The sequence below is a fragment of the Magnolia sinica genome, chromosome 18, assembly GCF_029962835.1.
Source record: "Magnolia sinica isolate HGM2019 chromosome 18, MsV1, whole genome shotgun sequence".
In the NCBI taxonomy this organism is placed as follows: Eukaryota; Viridiplantae; Streptophyta; class Magnoliopsida; order Magnoliales; family Magnoliaceae; genus Magnolia; species Magnolia sinica.
In genome coordinates this window covers 17,169,495-17,193,388 of record NC_080590.1, presented here as the reverse complement: position 1 = coordinate 17,193,388, position 23,894 = coordinate 17,169,495, and the positions used below count along the sequence as shown (strand labels likewise).

Genomic DNA, 23,894 nt, shown 5'->3' with positions numbered 1-23,894 from the left:
GTTGGTGGGTTCATGTCTGATGTAGAGCGGATCGTCGAACTTTTACGGCCAATATGGACCAGAGAAGACCCGATCAGTGGCGGAAGTGATCAGGACAGTTAGAACCATAAAGCAAGTGTATCTCGCAAATTAGAATGAGTTATTTGACATATAAAATATGATTTTGGGTAGGAGAAGCTACTTTAGACAACCAACCCTACTACGCCGGATTGCCTACACCGAATTTATGAGATTCCATTAGATCAACAGTCGAAAGTCTATTTCAATTTTATTTTTACTATTTATAGTAAATTTTAGTTTGATCATAACTCTTGATGGTTTGAGCTTTAGGAGTCTTCCCAACATGGAAAAGGGCTTAGAAAATTTAAGAGAATTATATGGTTAGGCCAAATTGGACACCTACTATTTTTGGTTGAAAACCATGAAGTCTAGTAGAAATCACCTATAAATAGTAAGTTTGCTATATATAATAAGTCACATTTTCTAGAGAGTTTGAGTTGGAGTTTGATTCCGAAACTTCTTCCTAAGTTTAATACCACTATTTAAAGGAATGTAAATTTGTTTTTATCGCCAATTAATTTATTTTGAATTTATTTCTATTTTTTATTTTTCCACATGAAGTCAAAGAATCTCTATGAGGAACCCAGAGAAGCTCTACGGATTCATAGTACTTACCCCCTTAGGAAGATGGTGATTGACCTCATCATGTCTATCCCCTAGTCAATGTCAAGCTGCAAAATGTAGACCTGTGCCCAGCTCATTTGTTAATCGTGCTTCAAAAATCAGGCCCATATATATTCATTCTCAGCCGTCCATTTAAATCTCTAAGTCCAATCCATATTGGACCAGGACCTGAAATCATTGGACCAACCCGGCGTGTTGCCACCCCCGCTACTATGAATTATGAACTTGGGTAGATTCATCTGCAACCCATTGCATGGTAACTTGCATTCGTTGTCTGCAGATGGGTCTTGGATGAAAGAGAATTGTTGGAAAAAGATTCAAATCTAGATTTTGAAATCCGATGGTCCGACAATAACCTGTTACAAATCATTGCCCAATGGCCTGTAGGTGATCATTGCACATTCAATACGTACAGAAGTATTGTACAATGTGTTACTAAAAAGTAGAAATAAATCCAAGTTTCATCAACACAACAACCTGCTTGTGCAGACCTACTTTGGAAAAGAGATTTAAGTGGGAATAGAGAATAAGATTTTGAAATCCGATTATTCCTGGATGATATGAAGTATCATGCAGTGGTTGGTACGTGAACTAATTTTCACCTTCCGTCTCTTTTCTTTTCAGTAGAATTTTGGGAACTTGTTCCCACGTCAGATGGCATCAGTATTATTTTATTATAAGAGATCTGGGCCATCCATTAGGTAGGGCACACTGAACATGCCACATACCTGAAATCCACACTCATCAAATGACCTACAGTGCTACACAAGTGAGATGAATTTGGACTTTGGACTTTTCCCTTACTCGCATTTTTCTCGTATAAATTTGATGACCGAATTAATTTTGATCCATGGCATGTTTAGAAGGGGAGTGGATTAGGTGCAGCCCCGGCCTCACACAGCACTGTGTGGCTCTGACCGTGGGGCCCACCTTGATGTATGTAGTATATATCCAGGCTATCCATCCACTTTGTTTAGGGCACATGAGCCCAAAAATGAAACAAATCCAAATATTGGGTAGATCATACTATAGGAAAAGTGGTGATTTACCGTTAAAAACTCCTTGTGGGCCACAAGATGCTTGTCTCAGTGGCCTTACCAATAGGTTGGATGGAAAGTAAGCATTATGGTGGGCGCTAGGAAGTTTTTAGTGGTGGGCGTTCAATCACCACCTTTTCTTGTGGTATGACCCACCTTAGATTTGAATCTGCTTCACTTTTTGGCCCATGCCTTAAAATGAACTGGAAAAATGGAGGGACGGCTTGGATATACAATAAATACATCAAGGTGGGCCCCACGGTTAGGGCCGCACCATGTTGGGTGAGGGGCAGGACTGCACCTAATTCGCTTTGTTCATAAGGTACCCGTAGTTAATGTATGACCCACACATCTTATTTTTGGTCCATGGCATGTTTACAGCATACCCTATGTGGCGTGTAGCCTGCATGGCTGACAATGGTTGATCCAATGGGACTTTCCACCCTCTCACATGTATAGGCCCTCAATGTATTATGACCCTTTTTAAAAAAAGGAATAAATCTCGTAAAAGAACACATTTACGGCATGAAAAGGAACTCCACCGGATTACTAGATTAGTTAGCAGTGCCAGCTTGATTACAGACATCCGAAATAAATGTATATGGACACTATCAAATGGTCTACCTTGACCTCTACCATACAGGCATGTAGTGTCCATACGTTATGAGATTAATTCCCTTGCTAGGTTCTAGGAGGCCCCGCCACCGTACTACCAGAGCATTTTGGTCACGAGATTTTAATTTAAATCCACAGCAGTGGACAGAGGACCACTATCCAATCAAGAATTTGGAGGGTCGAGAATTCCTGAGAAAATAAACATCAGGTAGGCATTTCGTTTTCTTTTGGATGACTCAGAGAGTTACTGCACTGAGGATTTTACAACGTCAAGGGTCCACTAGCTATGAATACTAGTACTAGTGGGAAACTCCACGTCCGGTACAGATTTCTCCAACCAGTTTAGCCTACATGATGAACTGATATGATGATGCGTTAGCATGCATAGATTGGTGGCCAAATTTCACCGCCCAAACTCTTTTTCAAGGAAAATTGCTTCATTCATCTCTTCTTCAGGCTATTACAATGTACCAACATTTTTTTAATTTTCAATGATAAATATTCCCCTAACAATCTACACTTTATTGTTTGGATTGATAGAAACCAAATTGTAATTGTAAAAAGGAAAACTGATTTCTTCATATTCAATGGTTTTTCTTATTTGCGAAGGACAAGCGAACCATGGTTGTCCTACTCGTTAAGTTGGCAAGAACGACCCAGGAACAGAATCAATTCCTTGCCCTTTTATGCCTACAGCAGCTGTATGCCGCGGAAGAGAGAACTAATGGCCAATAGTAAGTGTATGCTAGCTTATCATGCAGCCCGATTTTTTTAACTAATGCCTCATATGAGTAGGACAACCACATATTCAAAGGTTGTGGACCACCCAAATAATAGGTGTCTCAAAAATCAGGCTGTTCCTCTTATTGGGTTGGCCACAAATTTATTATAAATTAGACTTTAATTTGTGCAGTGACTTTGATGGTATCGTGCTGTAACAATCATTATGAAGCCAGCCCTATCTCTTATTACACCAACCTTTGCACGCTAAGGAGTCATATTAATTAATGGTTGTAATGGTACATGCAAAAAGAGAAGACTCTCATTGGACCACCACTATTCGTAACAGCCTTAGTAACAATTGTAATAGATTAATATTACTGAGGCTGATACAGTTTATTTTTTCAAAAAGAGAGAGAGAGGGGGGTAAGTATTGTAAATATTACGCCATTACTATTATGGCACACCTTAGTTAACCGAACTGTATTTTTTGAGCTCAGTGATCTCCATTGTAGGCCCATCTTTCGCATGGCTTGGATGTACTGCAGAAGTGACACATTGATGGGAAGAACCGGGTTGCATGCTAAGTTAGCATGCACCTACCTTTAGCAGATTACTTCTTTTATACTGCACTACACTACCTGCCCTTTCAGGGCTTGTTTGGTCCACAGGATTTAGTGGTATAGATTTGCATTAGATGAAATTAACATTATTATTGTATAATGATTATATGTTTGAAAATATGATGGTTTAGGTATCAGATTCTTCCTCGAGTAAAAACACCGTGTTAGATAAAACTTTTGTTAGGTGGATCATGGAATTGCAATGAAGAGACCAGCTTAACAATTAATGTCGGTCACTTGCATACATATACAACTAAGTGTCGACATATAAAGGGCACACATGAATGGATGGCACGAAGGGAACACATGCATCAATGTTAAGATTTTATTATTATTATTATTATTATTATTATTTTTTATCAAAGTGATTCCACTCTATTTAGCTCAAATCATTAATTAGACAATTTTCAGTAATTTGTATACTGTTCATTTTATGGGCTACTGATTGAATGGTTAGGATCATCTTATCAGTGAGATTTTTGCCCGTGGCCACTGATGAGGGGCGGCGTGGGCTAAATGACGGTCCAAATAAGTAAACTGCTCTTTCCAGGCATCCCTGTGGAGCAAGGAGCACTGTCACGAGCCTTGGACCGTGTAGGCTGCTAACCTGAGGGAGTTCACATTTCGTCACACGCTGTTCACAGTGGATACCTGGAGCACCTGTGCAGGATCCAAGTCGCTCGAAATGATGAACCCCATTAGTTAAATGGATTGTGCAAAAGTCAGGTAGATCTGATTATCAAATGGGACCCACTTATACGAAATAGTGGCAAAGAAGAGAAATTTATCAACAGTCCGTATTTACGTGAAAAATTGGCCCACGTGATCGTCTGGCTACCCTGATTTTCTACACCATAAACCTAACCGCTGGGCCCGTTTGATCTGAACAGTAGCGTGAATACTTCACATAAGTACCAACTGCACCATGTGGCAGGCACGTGGCAGAAAGTGCAACTCGTCTCAGCTCACTTGTCCGTATCCTCATAGTCAAAGGACTGGGTCAAACTCAAAACCGCAAGTATACTTTTATGGCTACTGGAGAGAATCCTACTCTCCGCACGTGTAAAGTTTCAGCTTCCAGGTCATCCATCATGTGGGCCACTGTCTGTGTTTCAAAATACAAGCCGGTTCTGACGGGGATTGCGTACTGTGTAACTCAGTACTATAGCTTTCTAAGTAAACTCTATGGGGCCCACTGTGATGTATGTGTCAAATTCATGCGGTTCATCTGTTTTATCAGCTCATTTTAATACATGAGCCCAAAATTGAAGCATATCTGAGGCTCAAGTGGACCACAGCACAAGAAACAGTTAGGGGTAATGACATCCACTGTTGAAACCTTCCAAGGGCCAATGTGATACTTATTTATCATTCAACTTACTCACAATTTCACACGTACATACATGAACGGAAAGCACAAATTTCAACCTGATTCAAACATGTATCATCCAGTTAGGACCCACATGCTGAGATGGTCTTACCATCAGAACCGCTCATGATCTGTATTCTATGCCATGCGGGCCACCGTTACGCTGAAATAATGTTAAAAAGAAGATATTCAAATGGCCCACCATAAATCAATGGTCAGGATCATCACTTGATTGTGATGATGGGATCATACACACCTCCCTCACCTGGAAACCACGAAACCTAAGTTTTAGGCACGTTAAATTCAGCGCGGCCCACTAATAAGGCGCGTAGGATTCGCGAGTAGCCATCACTTCTCGAATTTTTTACTTCTCACCCTCAGTCTCTCTCTTTCAAAACAGTCAACCATTTCCCGCGACAGATTGACGCAGCAACAGTCCAGAAAACAAAATCTCCCATCCGACGTGGCATTTCGGAATAAAAAACCCTTCGTGAAATATTCAAAAAACAAAAAACTACACACCGCTCAGGTTTCTCCCATGGCTTTCCATTTTCTTCGGTCTGGAGATCTTCACCTCAGAAGCTGCTTCTCTCCTTTTTCACCGTTTCCATCTCTTTTCCCTCTCTCTCTCTAAATTCTCACTTCACTCCTCTTTTACCTTCGTAACCTTCCCAGCTTCTCTTTTCTCCTTCTCTTTATCAAGATCCGCCCCATCCCTATTTTCCTTTACTTCTCTGCTTCTGATGCGCTGGATCTGCTGAAAGCATCTGAAACAATGGAGATTTTCTTCTCAGCTTCCTCTCAACAGGCGGAAGAACCGTTCGAAATTCAAGGTTTTCTGCTCAGTTCCTTCTTTTACTGATGCAATTAGGTTGTTTTTTCTAGATCCGTCTTGAGATTTTGATTCTTATATCCATGGCTTTAATTTCATCTCCTTTCCGATCCGAATCGGAATCGAGAAGATTCCGGAGACCTCTAATGCTTAAAGATTTCCTCCTGCATTCCTCATCTTCTAATGGATTCATTTCCTTCCCGAGACGATCCCGTACTACCGTTAGAAATCTTCTGGAAATCGATCTCAGCGGTGGAGATTCAACTAATGAAAGAAGACTGTATAGGAGCCGATCGACTACGTTCTCTGCCTTACGGAGGGCATCAGAAACGGTGATCCATGCCGTTAAGCATCTTCCGTTCTACTCCGTTAAATCCCCACCGTCCGTGCCTAAGCAGGGGATTTTGGGGAGAAGCCTTTCCCAGAGGCTGAGAAGAAGCTTCTGGAAGAAGAAGCACAAGGAAGAGGGGAGTACGGAACGGAGTAATACGGTTAGGGTTAGGGATATGATAAGGTGGAAGCCGTTTGGAGATGAAGAAGAGGAGAAGAATAGGAAGAGAACGATGGATTTCTCTTCTGGCATGGGAAGTGCGAGAAGCAGCAGTAGCAGCGGATGGCTGGAGAGTGACTGTGCGTCCGACTCCGTGCAGTCGTGGAGTGGCAGTTCGGAGTATTCGGGTGAAAACCAAGGGCTTGATGGTAAAAAGGACATTCAGAGGAGCAGCAGAAAGAGAGAAGGCGTCGGTGACGATTCCATGGAGACAGCTACATGCCGCAGGGTACCAAAGGTGCGTTTCATTAATGCTTCATTTATTTTCACATTCGTTAGGTGTATGTATGATTGCGCTTTAGTCGTGGGATCGCCTAAAATTGTAGTCCGCCATGGTAGTCCCTGCATAGTGCGATCTACCATGGACGGTTTAAAAAGAAAATACCATCGTGGGCGTGATAGAACGAACGGCTCTAATCATGCTGTAATGCCCAAGCTTAGTGGAGTATCTGATGACAAGCTGCGGCCAGGACCACCAAAAGCTTTACCATATGCATGTATGATAAATGCCTATTTCGAAATGGTACACGTGTGAGAGATGAAATCGGATTGCGTACTGAGTTACTCAGTACGCTTTTATCGTACTGAGTAAACTCAGTTGAGCCCACTGTGAATTTATGTGGTTTTATCCACACCGTCCATCCATTTTACTCATAATTTGAGGGGTTGATCTCAAAATTGAAGTAAATCCAAAGCTCAAGTGGACCATTACACAGGAAACAGTGTGGAATAATGATTTCCACCGTTGAAACCTTCCTATGGTCTAAAATAATTTTAATTTGTCATCCAACCTGTTCATAAGATCACAAAGACATGGATGAAGAGAAAACACAAACATTAGCTTGATCCAGAACTTCTTTGGCCTCCAAAAATTTTTCAATGGTAGAGGTTCAATCAAACTCTTTCCTGTGGTGTGGTCCACTTGAGATTTTAATTTACTTCATTTTTGGTATCAAGCATTAAAATTATCTGTTAACATGGATTAACGGAGTAGATAAAATAAATAAATAACAGTGGATCCCACACAGTTTACACAGTACGCTAAGGGTACTGAGTTACTCAGTACGCAATCCGCTTCCGTGAGAGATATGGGCTTTCATTAGGACATTAGGTTACAGCGCCGGCCCTAAAAGCGGGCTGTTTACATCAGTGAATGGAATCTATTAGAAATGGACGGTTAAAGAGAAAGACGGATAACAGAGCTGATGAGAGGCCTGGCCTTAATTAATATACGACGTACCTCCAATGATGCCCCTGATTTTGACGGTTAAATATGAGTTGCACGTGTGCTGCGTGGGAAATCTCTGAGTGCACATGTATGAATAAGTTCATTGCCGGTATCAAAGTTATCTCATGAAAGCAAAAGGTTAGGGTTATTAGTATATAAACCCCTTCCTTTTCTTTATACCGCTAGAACCCGTCATGTATGCATATTTGCGAAAGACCCGTACCTTTTTTCTATCGTTGGATTAAAGGAAGCCGATTGCGTACTGAGTAAACTCTGTGGGACCCATCGTGATTTATATCTTTTATCCTGGCCGTCCAAACGTTGTAGCAGATCATTTTAGTTGCATGACCCTAAAATTGAAGCATATCCAAAGCTCAAGTGGACAGACCAAAGGAAACAATGTGAATTGCATGCCTCCGTTGAAAACTTCTCAGGGGCCATAGAAGTTTTGGATCAAACTGATATTTGTGTTTTCCCTTCATCCATATCCTTGTGACATTATGAACAGGTTAAATAACAAATAAACATCAATGTGGGTCCTAGGATGGTTTCAACGGTAGACGTCATTATTCATGTTGTTTCCTATGGTGTGGTCCATTTGAGCTTTGGACATTATTTAAGTTTGGGATCATGACTAAAATGATATGTAAAAACAGATGTACGGCGTGGATAAGACACATACATCTATGGTGGGCCCCTCAGAGCTTACTAAGCAACAGTACCCAATCCGCTTCCTAGATAACAAACTCTAATTTGCCCAGGATGTTTTCCAGGATTTAACTATAGTAAAGTGTGAAGGAAAATGGTCTAATTTGCCCCTCCTTTTCCACACCAACTGACTCTATTCTCTCGTAAATCGCGGAAATCATGATAATTTCAATGGAAACCTAGCTTTGGGATCCGATGGCTTTTTTTAAAGCTGAGAGAGTTCAACTCACCTAAGATTAAGATATTTGAACTTTGTAACAGCGGCCAGCTAGGTTAAATCTTATTGAAAATGTTAGAAATGATTTAAAATATAGTAAAAGAATATCGTTGAACGCTTAGGATTTACTCTTAGTTGTTAGCATGGTTCAATGGTTGAGATTCGAAGCCCTCTATCGCACGGGGGCATTTTCATATTTTTCAACGTCTTCTGTAAATGGAGTCGCTATTTCTGTTAGAAAAAAGTAATCTGAGGGTTACGCATATGTGAGGGGGGTGTTTGCAGTATTTTAAAAGTAAGTGTTTATATGAAAATAAAATAATGCCGAATCGCTGAACTGGTTGGTTCCGCTGTATTCGGTTAGTTGCATTTGTCGGGTGGGCTGCGAATCTGCACGCGACCACACGTGCCATCTTTGTACTTGTTTACGAAATCTGAGCCGTTCATCAACTAGCTACATTTGTATAGATGATTTGCACAAAATCATCCCACTGTATTTCATGTGTTGTCCCAAACATGCATATACGCTTGTGCTTTGTCGTTTTCTTAAGAGCACCCACTGTTTACTATTTTCGTTGACATCTGTTGCCCACCTGATGAGTAGAAGTGCTTGAGTCTTGGATTTGATCATCTAAAAGTGTGGTCCATCTCATGCATGGATTGATCTGTCACAAAAATGCCACGTTGGCCGTTTGTCGGGGCACTTGAGGGCATTAATGAGGGATTCTAACGGCACGCCTATAGGCAAACGCATTGATTAATGCCACATGTGACAGGTCTAACCATTCATGAGGCGGGCCCAGCAATGTGTATACTGACATCTTACCAAACAGGCCGATACACCAACCGCTTGGGCCACTTGTATTCAATGAACCTTGACCGCTGGCCATTTTTTAAACCGTTCATTAATATCGTACACGTGTGGTCCTCATAAGAAATTCCTGGGCAAGAGAGAAAACACAATGGGCCCGTATGATGAACGGCTTGGATCTCGCGCACACGGCACACGTGAGTCTCACGGCGCAAAGAGTTTTTCTTTACAATGTTCGTTTGAAAAAAAAAACAGGTGGAGGAAGCGGATAAAAGAGGGGGAGCAGGCTCGTACGAGGAGAAGGACCAGTTAAGTCCTGTTTCCGTGCTGGATCTTCATCCATATGAAGACGAAGAATCGCCATCTTCGAACCTGCCAAACACTAAGAGTATGCTCCTGTCCACTGCTGTTTCAATGATCGTAGTGCATGTAACTCCAACTTGAGAGTTATTTCATACTCTGTCAGAGTATGATGGACCATATTTTTCATTTTAACCGTCCATTATTTTAGCTTGGTACCCGGATCCACACAAGTACAGTTTATGAGTTCGTGGGTACTGAGAGCGCATCGGCCCTCAAACTCTGCCAGAGTATTAATGTTTCCTCAAGTTCAATTTAAATTTACACCAACCTCATTTATTTGCACTGACGAAAACATATAATTTTTGCGACTTTTCTTTTACTTATATGTGATAAACACGCACCAAATCGAGACCTATGGTAAGGTAGGCCGTATTTTGGATGGGCCATGTCTGAAAACCTTGATTGGAGAATCCTGATAGTTGGATTAGAGGTTTGTTTAATTAGGAAGAAAAGGGCAGTAGAGAATGGCCCATCCAACGCATGGCCTACCTGATGACTGGTTAAGATTCATGCATGTTTCTCGAAGTGTACTAAAGAGAAGCCAATGATGAGTGAAGTAAGACAAGATTACAAACAGCAGGCCAGCTTGTTGGCATGCATCATTTATTTCCATATCTGGGATTGAAATCGTACGAACGTACTGTTTAAACTCCGAACGTAGAAAACGGGTGCGCGAACGTAAATGCTACGTACGGGTGTAAATAATGGAAGCGGATTGCTTGTGGGACAAAGATAACTCGCGCACGGGGCTGTGTGGAACCCATGGATGTCCGTGACAAATCAACTCCGTCCATCTGTTTTGAAAGACCACAATAGCATGAGGATCGAAAAATCAGGCAGATGCAAAACTCCAGTGAGCCCCACCAAATGAAACAGTGGGAATGGAAATCTTCACCGTTGAAACCTTTCATGAGCTGACCATGATGTTTCTATGCCATCCAAACTGTTCAGAGGTTTATTACCCTATAAACTGTAGGCACAAATATCATCCTGATAAAAAACTTCAGTCACCCCTAGGTGTTTAAACCCAATGTTGTGTGTGTCATGGCCCACATAAGTTTTGGATCTGCCTGATTTTAAGATTCATGTATCTTTCAAATCAGGTGGACGGAGTGGATTTGTGACGTACATCCCTGTGGGCCCCACACAGCCCCAGGCATGGGAATATTTCTGTTCTAGGGTTACAAGGAATCGGGTATAATGTTTGCTACAACAAGCTTGGATGTGTTCTGTTGAAATACAGCTATTGGATCTTGGATTATGGTTGGTGATTCTGTTAGCCCAGCTCATGGACTGCATCTGGGTAAGATCCTAGTACACTGACATGGTGATACCCTGACCGTGTGAGGGCTTAGCTCGATATACGAATTGTATATCCATGCTATTCATCTCTTTTTTTAAGCTTATTTTAGGACATTGTTCCAAAATGGAGTAGATAAAGATTTCAAGTGGACTGCACCACATGAAACAATGGTTGGTAAGCATTGAAAAAATTTATAGGCCACAAAAGTTATAGATCAAGCTAATATTTATTTTTTACTTTCATCTATATTTGTATGACCTTATCATTAGGATGAATAGTCAATAAACATTACACTGGATGCTCATGAAACTTTTAATGGTGAAAGTCCAATGACTATTGTTTCCTATGGTATGGTTTACCTGAAATTTGTATCAACTTCATTTTTTAGACCATGTCTAAAATAAGCTGGAAAAACAAATTGACTGGGTGGAAATACCATGTATACATCAAGGTAGGCCTTATAGTTACGTCTCACCCATATGTTAGTTCTCAGGTCTGACCCAAGTTGCGCTACAGCTCATGTGGCTAACTTAAAAATATTTGAGACTGGAAGATTTTGAGATTTCAATCAATAACTCACAAATACAAAGGAGACCTTCGATATTAATGACCCACAAAATAACGGCTAAAGATCGAGACTATGGATGTTCCAAGGTTTGAACGTAGATCATCCAACAGCCAAAGTCCAGCAGTATTTGACCCCAATATTGCGTCCGAACATATTGTACCAGACTTCATTAAACAGTTGCTGTAGCAGTACAAGTTAAACAACTACGGTACAGGTCCACCGCTCGATGGTTGAACTGTCAGAGACTGTGTAGTGTGTACACATTACCCAGGGTTCGATTCTCGTAAGACGCCCTGCTGGTAAAGCAGCAACAACAACAGCACAAAGTCAGATTAGATTTACTAACGGAACCCCCAGCTCCTGTGGCTGTTATCTGTGTGACATCCATTCCCTCCATCTGGTGTGGTCATCCAAGCTCTGTGGTTGTTGTCTGTATGCCATCCATTCCGTCCATCAGGTGTGCTCCTCAATTTTAGGCCATGTAGACAAAAATCAATTTTAGGCCATGTAGACAAAAATCAACAAAAAAAAAAAATACAACTTATGCAGGCCACATCTCGGGGGGAAATGGGAATATGGCGCCAACCATAGGTTTGTCTGTAGGGCCACCAGGATGAAGGCATAATATATCTTCCTATCCAAAACTCAGATGGACCCAGAAAGTGTGAACTTAAGAGGTTCTAGGCACAATTTTATATGGTTCGCATTGGTGTGGCCCAGCTAAGTTATTTATTAGACTGATATTTTGTATTATCTATGGTGAAGATAAGTTTTCTCACCTGATCGATGGACAGTGGATTTGACATCCCTACAGAGCTCGGTTATTTCTTGAGCTGGATAAAACAGATGTTGTATACTTGCACATGATTCCTGACCTAGTCCTCAGGTAGATGTACAAAATAAACCGGGGTATGCAGTTATTTTCTAGATGTAATTTTCATTTCTTTTCTACGGTGTGGCCCACCTGAGAAGTGAAATTGTCACTTTTGATCTAAACAATGTCCCATCTGATGGAAAGCTATGGTGTCGCATATGTGCCGTATCGGCACCTGGGGCATTCGTGTGGAGTCAGGACTCCCACGCGCCTACGTGCATTGCACGGAATTCGGAAATTCTTCGGGATTCGTTTGCACGGAAAACTATCCATAAGAAAGAGTTTCTTAGGCATCTGGGATCATTCACCACCAGTTTTAAAGTTATGGTATCTCATCAGCTGTACATGTGACGCATATCTACAGCAATCCAATCTACCGTACAGATCATGGGCCTTGATAGAGCATAGCTAGAAAGTCACGGTGAGCAAACGATCTTAATGATCTGATTCCACTGGTTGATTTTGGAGGTTGACCATGTTATTTTTAGCAATCCATTTGTTGGTCATCAACTGGACGGTTAGGATTGGTTCTTCAGTGTGATATTTTGACCAAGATCCATCCACAATGGACCCTGTGATCTAGACGGTCTAATTGGAATTCATATATCGCATGTGTAACATGGATGACCAACAACAACTTCAAAGCTAGTGGTTAACTGTCATTTAGATACAGGTGCAGCTGTGTGTACTAAGGTAAGGCTATACTAATCTACTCAGATTATGCTAATCAGAGAGAGAGAGAGAGAGAGAGAGAGAGAGAGAGAGAGAGAGAGATCAAAACCGTCCATAGTGTGGGTTACAAAAGATCTGTGTTCAGTGGCCTATTTGTCCAATAATCAGCTACTATCAAGGAACACTGAGATTCTCTCTTGATGTTTTGGTTTTATTACAGGGACCAAGAAGAAAATTCATCATAAACTTGGACGGTTTGGGATCATCTCTCAGCTGGGGCCCATCAACCTTGATAAACCGATATATCAGACCGAACTGGAAGAAGAAGAAGATGAAGACATGAAGGCAACAGACAAAGCTTATGACTTGCTTAAGATTCTCAAAGCGAGACGTGGAGAGGTGAAAAAAGGGACAGGCGTCGATCGACTAATGTTGGATTTCTTCAGAGAGGGATTGGTAGAGTCCAAAACAAAGAGAAGCATGCGTGTGAAAGAGGAAGAGGAGCTGTTGCGAACGGCGGGCCGTTGGATGAATTTGGAAGGAGGGAGGGGATTGGGGGTGGAAGATAACAAGGTGGCGTACGTTAAAGGAATGGAGGAGAGCGGGAGATGGAGGGAGTTTGGGACGGAAGAAAAGGAGGTGGCGGTGGAGGTGGAGACTCGCGTCTTTGGTTCGTTGCTGGACGAGCTGTTGCTTGATCTCCTTTCCCCCTGAGGAGATTGGTGGGAGGAGGGACTGAAGGGCCCTGATGCATCAAGAACGTGAATGAAATCGGATTGCGTACTGAGTACTCAGTACGCTCTTATCGTACTGTATAAACTCAGTTGGGCCCACCTTAAATGTATGTGGTCTATCTACACCGTCCATCCGTTTTTCCATCTAATTTAAGGGGTTGAACCTAAAATTGAAGCATATCCAAAGATCAAGTGGATCATACCACAGGAAACAGTGGGGATAATGATTTCCACCGTTGAAACCTTGCTAGGCCCCACAGTGATGTTTATTTTTCATCCAACCTGTTCATAAGATCATAAATACATAGATGAAGGGAAAAAAACAAATATAAGCTTGATCCAAAACTTCTGCGGCCCCTAAGAAATTTTCAATGGTGGAAATTCGAGTCAACTGTTTCCTGTGATGTGGCCCCTTTGAACATTTAATATACTTCATTTTTGGGTTCAAACTCTAAAATCATCTGGGAAAATGGATGGACGGAGCGGATAAAATGCATAAATCATGGTGGACCTCACAGAGTTTACTCACTGCGCAATCCGCTTCCAAAGTGAATAGGGTCCATGTGTCCGTGGCTCCGTCATCCAGACCCATCTAATGATGGTCCGCTGTTGGCATGACGGTAGAAAACAGCCATCCATGGAATCATGTTTCGACCTTCATTGCACTTCTGATGACCGTTGATTTGTATGGAAGAGAGAGATTTTAGGCCTCCATCGGCTACCCGGGCTGCTAAAATCCATGGTGTGGATCTTGCATGGGCCTTACAAAAGCAAACAGTGCATGAGGAGGAGAAAGTCTGGATCCTCTGCTTGCCATGTGTAAGTGCCCACAATGTCATCACACCTGGATCAATAAGGACGCATGAAAACAGAAATTTTCTTTTCGTGGCAAAGAGTAGCCGGATTTATGAGGAGAATATTCACTACGTATTGTAACAGAATTTATTTCTTTGTTCTTTTTCTTTTTCTTTTTTTTTTGGCTGAGCTTGAGAAGAAAATCTCATTGGTTAGATCCGACGGTCATTTTAGACAGTTGAAATGACTGAAATGCTCCTCAGGGTATGCTTAGGTACATGGAAATATAGAAAAAAGATAATAATTTGCAATGATTATTTTTATCCCATTGTTGAAGACTTATTTTTAACAAATCTGGATCTTCTGTTTGCCAGGAACATAAATTTTGTATTATGTGTAATGTGATTGGCCACGTCATCACACGGATGATTTGGACCAGTCACAGCGCATGAAAACAGGAAATCGTTGTTCCTGGCAAACAGAGAATTTGGACTCATTTTTTCCAAATCAACTATAAGACCTATGCTTAAGAGTTGTACAATGCAGTTTCACCCATAAAAAATTTCTTTTAAAAAAAATCTAATCAAATTGATTTTTTCTGGCTAGATATATTTTGCCACGAAGATGGGATGCATGCATGATTAAGGCAATCTTGAAACAAAATCGGAAGCAAGAATATCTAAATTTTTAAAAAGATCAAGAAAAACTCACTAGAAATATTGAGACTCAACCATACGATAAGAGAAGAACACTGGACAAACTCTAAGATTTTCATATCAATGGATAAGATACAGAAAAATAGGGAAAGAAGACATAGAACTTTCTCGCACTTTTTCTCTCTTTCAAGTATTTTTATGATAAAAAAAAAAATTAAGGAAATGATTTTGGTATTGGGGGACTACGGAAGCAAACTTTGAATTCGAATCACAAGAAATAAGCAAATACAAACAACTCATACACAAGTACACACAAATTTTACGTATAAAATTCTCGCAGGAAAAAACTACGACACCAAGCGATGTGCAATCATTATGAAAACAAAAAGTACAAGAGACAGATGAACTTACAATTTCAAAAACTATGTTTTCTCCTCTCCAAACCCTAGAGACATTTTAGCTTTGATTAGTATCCCCTAATCTCGCATTACAGCCATATATAAACTGTTACACCTAGAATAGGAAACAATTCGCACAATTACGCAAAATTGCACACGTCATCAATATAAGCATCAATCGATCAAGTAATTCTCGATTGATCAAGCTTCCATTAAACATTCCCAAAACTTCCTGGAGAGCAAACTGTAAAATCAATCAAGTAATTCTCGATTGATCGAGCTTCCATCAAACATTCTCAAAACTGCCCAGAGAGCAAACTTATAAATTTAAAAAAATAATTAAAATAATAATTAAAAAAAAACCTTGATTAATCCAGTGAGGAGTTTGATTGATCAAACTCCCCTATTCCAAATAGATTGAAGACATCTTACAACATTTGGCACATGTCGTAAGTAAGCCTACTTGCAAAGGCAAGGCCTAATATCAGAAATAACCATCTCTCCCATGTATGTACCAATTCTTATAGTCCATGTTGTAGATATATGGAAATTTATTCAGTCGTTCCACTTAAAATTGTTAAATTTTTAGAACCGATAATCCTCCCAAGGGGATGATGCTGTAACAAATCCAAAAGTGGACCGGTGGCAACATTTCACATCTCCAAGTACTTTACCTTTAGATATTCTTTACAGCCATACGAGAAATGAATTACCTAATTTTGGTAAAACATGTGTTAATATGTTAAGTGGCAGGTGTGTAAGAGTCATAATCGACTCAGATCAAATTAAACACCTTGTGACCGAAGGCACTAAATTAACCGAATTAGGACCAAATTTGTGAAAATTAACCTGACTATTCAACCACTGATTGTTAAAACAATCAAGCAATTTACGAAATGGAGGGTAAGTCCTTTGAATAGGTCCTTTTTATAAAAAAAAAAAAATAATGACTTTTCTTATAATGGTGATAGTTTTTGTTGTGTTTTTCAACAAAATCAATTAAAAAAATCATTTTTAAAAAAAGTTAGAAAAAATAACCTAATTGTCAATTTTATTGATCTAAATATGAATGTAATATAATCAACAAAAGAAAATGAGCAGAAAAGATTACCAACGGAGGTTTGTGCTAGTGAAATGACCATGGAAAATACCAAACGATCATAGTGTATGGTCAGCAGGTTATGACCAAAGAATTACCAAGTAACAACTCAATAACTTGAGAATCCAATGACGAGGTCATAGATATTTATACCTAACTAGTTGGCGTACCACAACAGTGTATTGCCAATAGCAAAAACTAAGCTATGTTAAAACTAAAGACTCCTCACTTGCTGTAATATGATGTTAGATAGAAGTAAAGGAAAACTAGAATTAAAATTAATTTGAACAAATGTCCACGCGGGGTGAAAGAAAGATAGGTAGCGTGGAGCTAAAAGATCTGTGAGCGATTGTATTAGTGTGAAGCCCCATACTCTTTTTCGTGTGCTGATTTTATAGGTTTGGAGAGGTGGTGGCTATGCGTAAGATTTTGTAACTTTCGTGATTAGACGATGACTATTTTGGTAACGTGTTCTATTTGGACCTAGGATCCTTTAGGCGCTAGCTCTACTACTGTGAGCGGCGATGTCTCTATCTTGGGACGACTTCTTGCTCTTTCTATCTAATTTTGAAGTCTATAACTTATACGGTGCTTAATCGAGTGTGCCTTACTTCATTGTTCACGTGTGGTGAGAGAGACAACCACCTTTTAGCTTCTAGCCATGTGTATGTCTTTGAGTGCCTGGCCTTTCTGGCATGACACGTGTTCTCACTACATAAGTGTCTGCATCTTTTTGTATTACAAGTATGTTCGCTCCTTTACTTTTTGACATGGGCTGTGTCAGGTCAGCTGTAAATGGATGCAATTACACATGCACGTTAGAAAATCACCAATAAAATATAAAAAATATTTCGGAAAAAAAAAAAAAAAAAAAAGTATATCTGTCCAATAAATTTGACAGGCTACACATAATCTAACAAATCCAACCATCAGCTCGACCACCCCATGACTTTGTAGGTTTTTGGGGAAGATTGTTTATCATGGTATGGCCCGCTCAATGATTGTATCAGCCTGTTTTCCGAGGAGTCCTCTTTTCGTTCAGGTCGCCTTCCCAGACACAGGTCGGTGGACTACTGATCGAACTGTACGGAATGATTGCCAAGTGCAACAATCCAGGCGCAATAGGATTAGGCCCATTGAATTGATGGCCACGAGAAAAATCCCACCTGCTAACATAGAGTTTTTAACTCATTTGATCCTCACCATCAATTCGATGGCCTTAGATTTGGACAGTCTTACATTATCCTACGCTTTTTCTACCATAAACCATCCACAGTGGGATTTACTAGATGGACAAGCTAGATTTTCCAACCATTCAACCACATGTATAGTGATGTATTATGACGAACCAGAAATTCTCATTTTCTCAAACCTCAGTAGACCACTTGTAGCAATGGGCCGTTGGGACCTGTCCAGGATAGGCCCAGCCCGCCCTTAAGACCCAAAGCCTGAGATCAGCCCAATCCCACAGTGGGCCTAGCACCGCAGCCCAAGCATGACTGAAAATTTTGTTGGCCCAACTAATCCATCCAACCCTGGAAATCGATAAAACCCTTATTTCCATTTTAATTTTCCTCATCTATCAGTTGATCAAGTGGGCCACACATGCACTAAGAAATAGACATTTGAAAGGAAGAAAACCATCTACGCTCCGGATGCATTGTATTGCCAAATCCAGGATATTGGAATGGCAAGTTTGTAGGATTAAAATGTCTTGAGCCTAGGCCTGCCCAAAAATTGATTGGGCAACTCATGAGAAGCCCCAGCCCTGCACACGGTCCAAGCTAGTCAATCCAAACCCAGTCCAAAGCCGGTTTGGGTTCATCGGCCAGGTGGGCCGCTCAGCCCATTGCCACTCTTACTCTTGTCCCTCAAGAAGTTTCAGGTGGAAATATCGTTTTGGGCTTTTGGGCTCACCAGTTTACTTATGTGATGGTCCTCAGGAACCTTTTTTATATGGACAACAGTAAAGGAATCACACCCAATTGCTGATGTTGATCTTACAACAGTATAGGTCAGCATGTTTGATGGAATCAGACCATCTAGTTACATTGATGTTGGGAAATGGGATGAATCTGACCCACCACTTCTCTCTCTGTCCATCACCCTCCGCAAGACATTAGTGGGCCAAAAGATGGGAATTTCTCTATTAACGCCCAAACTCATTCATGGAAGACCAAGGGTGAAATTGAGCTAGATTTAAGTATAGACCCAGCCCATCTTGATACCTTGAAGAACGACTGTCTACGGCCCAACAGGCTAACCCATTACCAATCCCTACTGAACCGAATAAGTCAGGCTGACCAGATTGGTCATTTACCGTGTGGTCCATCTTTAATATCCATTCTCCATATTACATGAGACCAACCTTCTATGTTAACCGTTCTCTGTATTATTGGGCAATATCTCCCGCCTTGGCTCTTCACCACCTAGGATGTGAGTTGTCCATCATATTAAACATTAGATGTGGATCATCCATCATGTGGGGCCCAATTTGAAGTAGGCCGTCCATCATGCAGGTCTACCTTTGATGTGGGTCATCCATCATTCATAGATAACCTTTGATGTAGACCGTCTAATGGGGTCCACTTTGATATGTCATGTAAGGTCCACCATCCATGTTAAGTGTACATTATCTAAGACCCACCTTCATCACGGCCCATCCTTCTCACGTAAGCTGCTGTTCAGGTGTTTTAAAGCACCCTCACAAATCCTAGTATGCCCCACATCTACCTTACGCCCAACGTAAGGGATTATTCCCTAGTGGCAATTTGCTTCCTCTCTGCACGTGCATTGTACGTGCCATACCGTCGAAGCCGTACGGCCAAGCGGGATATCCTGTGAATACAGGGTCGATCCCACAAGGAGATGAATTGCGAGAAGGAAAAAATCAAATGCAAAACAAACTAAGTAATAAAAACTAAACTGATGATTTGATTTTTGGATTTTTGAATGGATGTAATTCAATTGAATAAAAAAACACCCAAGCTTCAAAGTTCCACACATAGATTAATGTTCCAAAATCATGATGACTTGGATAACACAACTAGGATCTGAGCACTATGGTCAGCCTAATCGGAAAATAAAACACTTTAAATATTTTAATAAATGATATAAAAGATTAGAAAATAATAGATTTGCACCATTGACATATATTCTCAAGCGTCAGTGATTTTAAGTATTCAATATCTATAGGATAATGAATATCAAAGAAATATAACAGGTTGAGAACATCTCCTATCTAGGAAATCTGATTAATCTAGGGTAAGCCTATCCATCAATGTAAATCTCATATGATGGAAACATATGGATCTTACAAGAGGATAAAAACAAAACCTAAATAATAGATAATATGCATACACCATTATTCTCATCATTAAAACAATCAATCATCATAATTTAAAGAAATATTAAACCCATGTGCTTCCCTTCTAGCTTGGGCTAGAGGGAACTTAGAAAAACATAATTAAATTGCAGAAATAAAAAGCAACAAGAAAGAAAGAAGAAAAATTGCAAATAAAAAAGATCTAAAAGGAAAGAAACAACTTATAAAGCTTTAATAAAAAAAAAAAAACTCTTTAAAAAAACCCTAAATATTGCTCTTGAATGCTTCTAATGATGCTTTAGAATGCCCTAGGAGGCCCTATTTATAAGTAGGGAACTCCAAACTTCGTACAAAGTTGAAAACCCTAGAAAACGCCTCAAATATACGTATTTTTCCAAAATAGACTTCTCGCTGCATAGTTCGTTTAAAACAGACTTCCTGCTGCGCAGTTTTCCAAAATAAACTTCACAGCTTCAAAATACACTTTTTTAGGACGATTTCAGGATTCTTCACTTCAAATCTTCGATTCTCTTCATTCCTCGCTTGGTTTTCTTGGATCTTTAGCATGTGAATTCTTCAATCTTGATCTCCTAAGATCCATCCATTGCCTTGGTGAATTTGAGCATCAAGTTCTTACTTTTTAACACCTTTTTCAATCCAAGCTTTTAAATTCACCTTGCAACACATACATGAGTAAAATAGAATATTAAGATGATTTATGTTCATAAAACCAAGATATAAATGGCGAAAATTATGCAATATTTGAGTCTTAACACACACTCAATGCCCACCATGTTGGGCGAAGAAAAATAAAAATAAGAAAAAAATAATTCTAGAAACAAAATTAAAATGAAAACAAAATTCTAACTACACCACTTTCGCAAGTAATCTCGATTGCATTTAGCGTATGCAACAAGCCTTTAAACCCCTAGGTTTCTCCTAGTGGACGAGTTATAGTCTCGTGAGGGTTTTAAATGTTACCCACAAACATTGAAAATAAGAAAAATATTTCAACACTATAAAATTTATACAATTATGCCTCCATTAATCATATGAATTCCAAAACAATACTTACCCTAGATATGAAGTTAGCTAGAATCTTAATTTTTTAATCCATTACATCCTTGAGTTCAGAGACCTAATCAAAATTTAGAATAGTTATAACCCAATATCCTTAGATGCTTCGTGACACTAGTCTAACTTTGAGAAATATGTATGTTCCCTATCCTAAATCCTTTCAATCATCCCAAGAATATGAAATCTCTAGTTATCTCATTTTTTTTTATGACATTTCTTCTTTTATCATCATATCCTCATTATTATAGACCACCCTTAGATGAAGATTCCCATCGGGTTTGCTTCATAACCTAAGGTATCGTACTTGTAATGGTAACAGTAATGGATACTTAGGTATTCTTACTCCGGATTACTGACACGATTGTTATGGTCATTGCATTCATGCTCTATAATAAAAATTTCTTTTTTTTCATCACTCTCTTCTTTTTTTTTTCCTTTAATATTCTCTCTTTTAAACATATATCAATGGTACTAGTTCATTCAACCTTGGTTGAATCAAAAGTTGTTATTTTAATTCACATATCATATTCCTCACTTAGTTAGCTAGGTTGTATTGTGAATTCAATACATTAAATTACAACTCACTTTAAACTAGTGATTAGATAATTAAACTTAATTCTATAATTTTTAGTTATCAGAATTCTGACTACTATCAACCTAGACTAAGTATTAACTTTGCCTTTGGAATTCACAAAATATCATGTTCACATTCTTGTATATAAAAATATTATTTTGAAAATGTTGAATTTTTTTTTTTCCATAAACCTAAAAAAATAAAGAAAAAAACTTTAACCTAACTGAAACCTAAAAATAATAAAAATAATAATAAAATAAACTGAAACTTTAAAAAAAAAAAAAAAAACTTCACATGGATAATTATCCACACCCCCCAACCTAAAATCTACATTGTCCCCAATGTAATGATAATGTAATGTAGAGAACAATAAAAATAAAAAAAGGATGGATAGTACCTGCCATGAAAAACTCACCTGCTATGTGACACTAAAAAATTTGAATATGATACAAATCCTACACAAATGCTCCGTTAGACTAAGAGCATCAATCTGAATATTCGGGCTATTAAAGAGGGACGAACTCCTCTCCCAAATGAAAGTTTTCCACATAAGGCTTCAATCTCTGACCATTAACCTTGTACATATTGTCATTACGTGGATTCTCAATTTCAACAGCCCCATGAGTATAAACATTCTTCACAATGAAGGGTCCTATCCATCTTGATCTTAACTTTCCCGGAAAGATCTGGAGACAAGAATTGTACAATAGGACCTTTTGCTAAGGTTCAAAATTCTTCCTCGGGATATTTTTGTCATGAAAAGCTTTGGTCCTCTCTTTGTAGATTTTAGAATTTTCACAGGAGTCTCTCGTCAACTCCTCTAATTCATTTAACTCTAATTTCCTTTGTCCACTTACTTGATCCATCTCAAAGTTTAATTTTTTTATTGGCCAGTAGGCTTTATGTTCCAATTCCACACGCAAGTGGCAAGCCTTCCCATACACCAATCGTATGGAGACATTCCAATCGGGGTCTTATAAGCAGTCCTATAAGCCCATAAAGCGTCGGATGGTCTGAGGGACCAATCCTTCCTATCCGGCCTTATAGTTTTCTCTAAAATATGTTTGATTTCCCGATTAGAAATCTCCTTGCCCACACGTTTGTGGGTGGTATGGGGTGCTCACTTTATGCTTGATGCCATATTTCTTCATCAAAGCCTCAAATGTTCTATTGCAAAAGTGAGACCCGCCATCACTAATGATGGCCTTTGGAGTTCCAAATCTAGCAAAAATATTTTCCTTGAGGAATCGTATGACCACTTTGTTGTCATTGGTCCTACTTGAAACCTGCCTCAATCCACTCTGAAACATAGTCCACACCAACCAATATATAAAGAAATCCAAAAGAAGATGGAAATGGACCCATAAAATCAATACCCCAACAATCAAAAATCTCCAATGGTAAAATTGGGGATAAAGGCATCATGTTGCGCCGGGACACTCTTCCCAACCTTTGACATCTATCACAAGCAACACGAAAGCATGGGTGTCTTTAAACATAGTGGGCAATAAAAACCACATTGCAGGATTTTTGCGGTGGTTTTCTTAGCGGAAAAATGGCCACCACATGCTTCCATGTGACAAAAAGAAATAACACTTGAACTTCATCCTCTGGGACACAACGTCTAAAAATTTGATCGTCCCATATTTATATAAATACGGGTCATCCCGGAAGAAGTTCCTAACCTCGGTTTCAAAACGCTTCCTATCTTGTAACTTCCAATGATATGGCATTTTTCCCGTTCAAGATAGTTCACTATATCCGCATACCAAGGTAATTTAGAGATCGCAAATAATTGTTCATCAGGGAAAGTGTCCTGGATATGTATTGCCTAGGTGGAATCATCTAACACCAATCTAGAAAGGTGATCGGCCACTACGTTTTCTACTCCTTTCTTATCTTTTATCTCTAATTCAAATTCTTGGAGTAGGAGGATCCATCTCAAAAGTCTCGGCTTTGCATCTTTCTTAGATAACAAATATTTCAAAGCCGAGTGGTCCGTGAAAATGACCACTTTGGATCCCAGTAAGTAGGACCTAAACTTATCCAAAGCAAAAACTAC

At 39.6% G+C, this 23,894-nt stretch overlaps 1 protein-coding gene across 1 annotated transcript; it reads left to right on the top strand.

The window, feature by feature from the left end:
• Positions 1–5,651: 5,651 nt before the first annotated feature.
• On the top strand, positions 5,652–15,056 carry LOC131233737 (uncharacterized). The gene is made up of 3 exons (XM_058230522.1): positions 5,652–6,668; positions 9,650–9,782; positions 13,395–15,056. Exons 1-3 carry the CDS (start codon positions 5,964–5,966, stop codon positions 13,886–13,888), a joined length of 1,332 nt encoding a protein of 443 aa, XP_058086505.1. The 5' UTR covers positions 5,652–5,963; the 3' UTR covers positions 13,889–15,056.
• Positions 15,057–23,894: the final 8,838 nt, after the last annotated feature.

Excerpts from the sequence above, each read along its gene's own strand:
- LOC131233737 (XM_058230522.1), top strand. The coding sequence starts at position 5,964 with ATGGCTTTAATTTCATCTCCTTTCCGATCCGAATCGGAATCGAGAAGA. Across the intron at positions 6,669-9,649 it reads CATGCCGCAGGGTACCAAAG|GTGGAGGAAGCGGATAAAAG; the intron begins GTGCGTTTCATT and ends AAAAAAAAACAG. Across the intron at positions 9,783-13,394 it reads GAACCTGCCAAACACTAAGA|GGACCAAGAAGAAAATTCAT; the intron begins GTATGCTCCTGT and ends GTTTTATTACAG.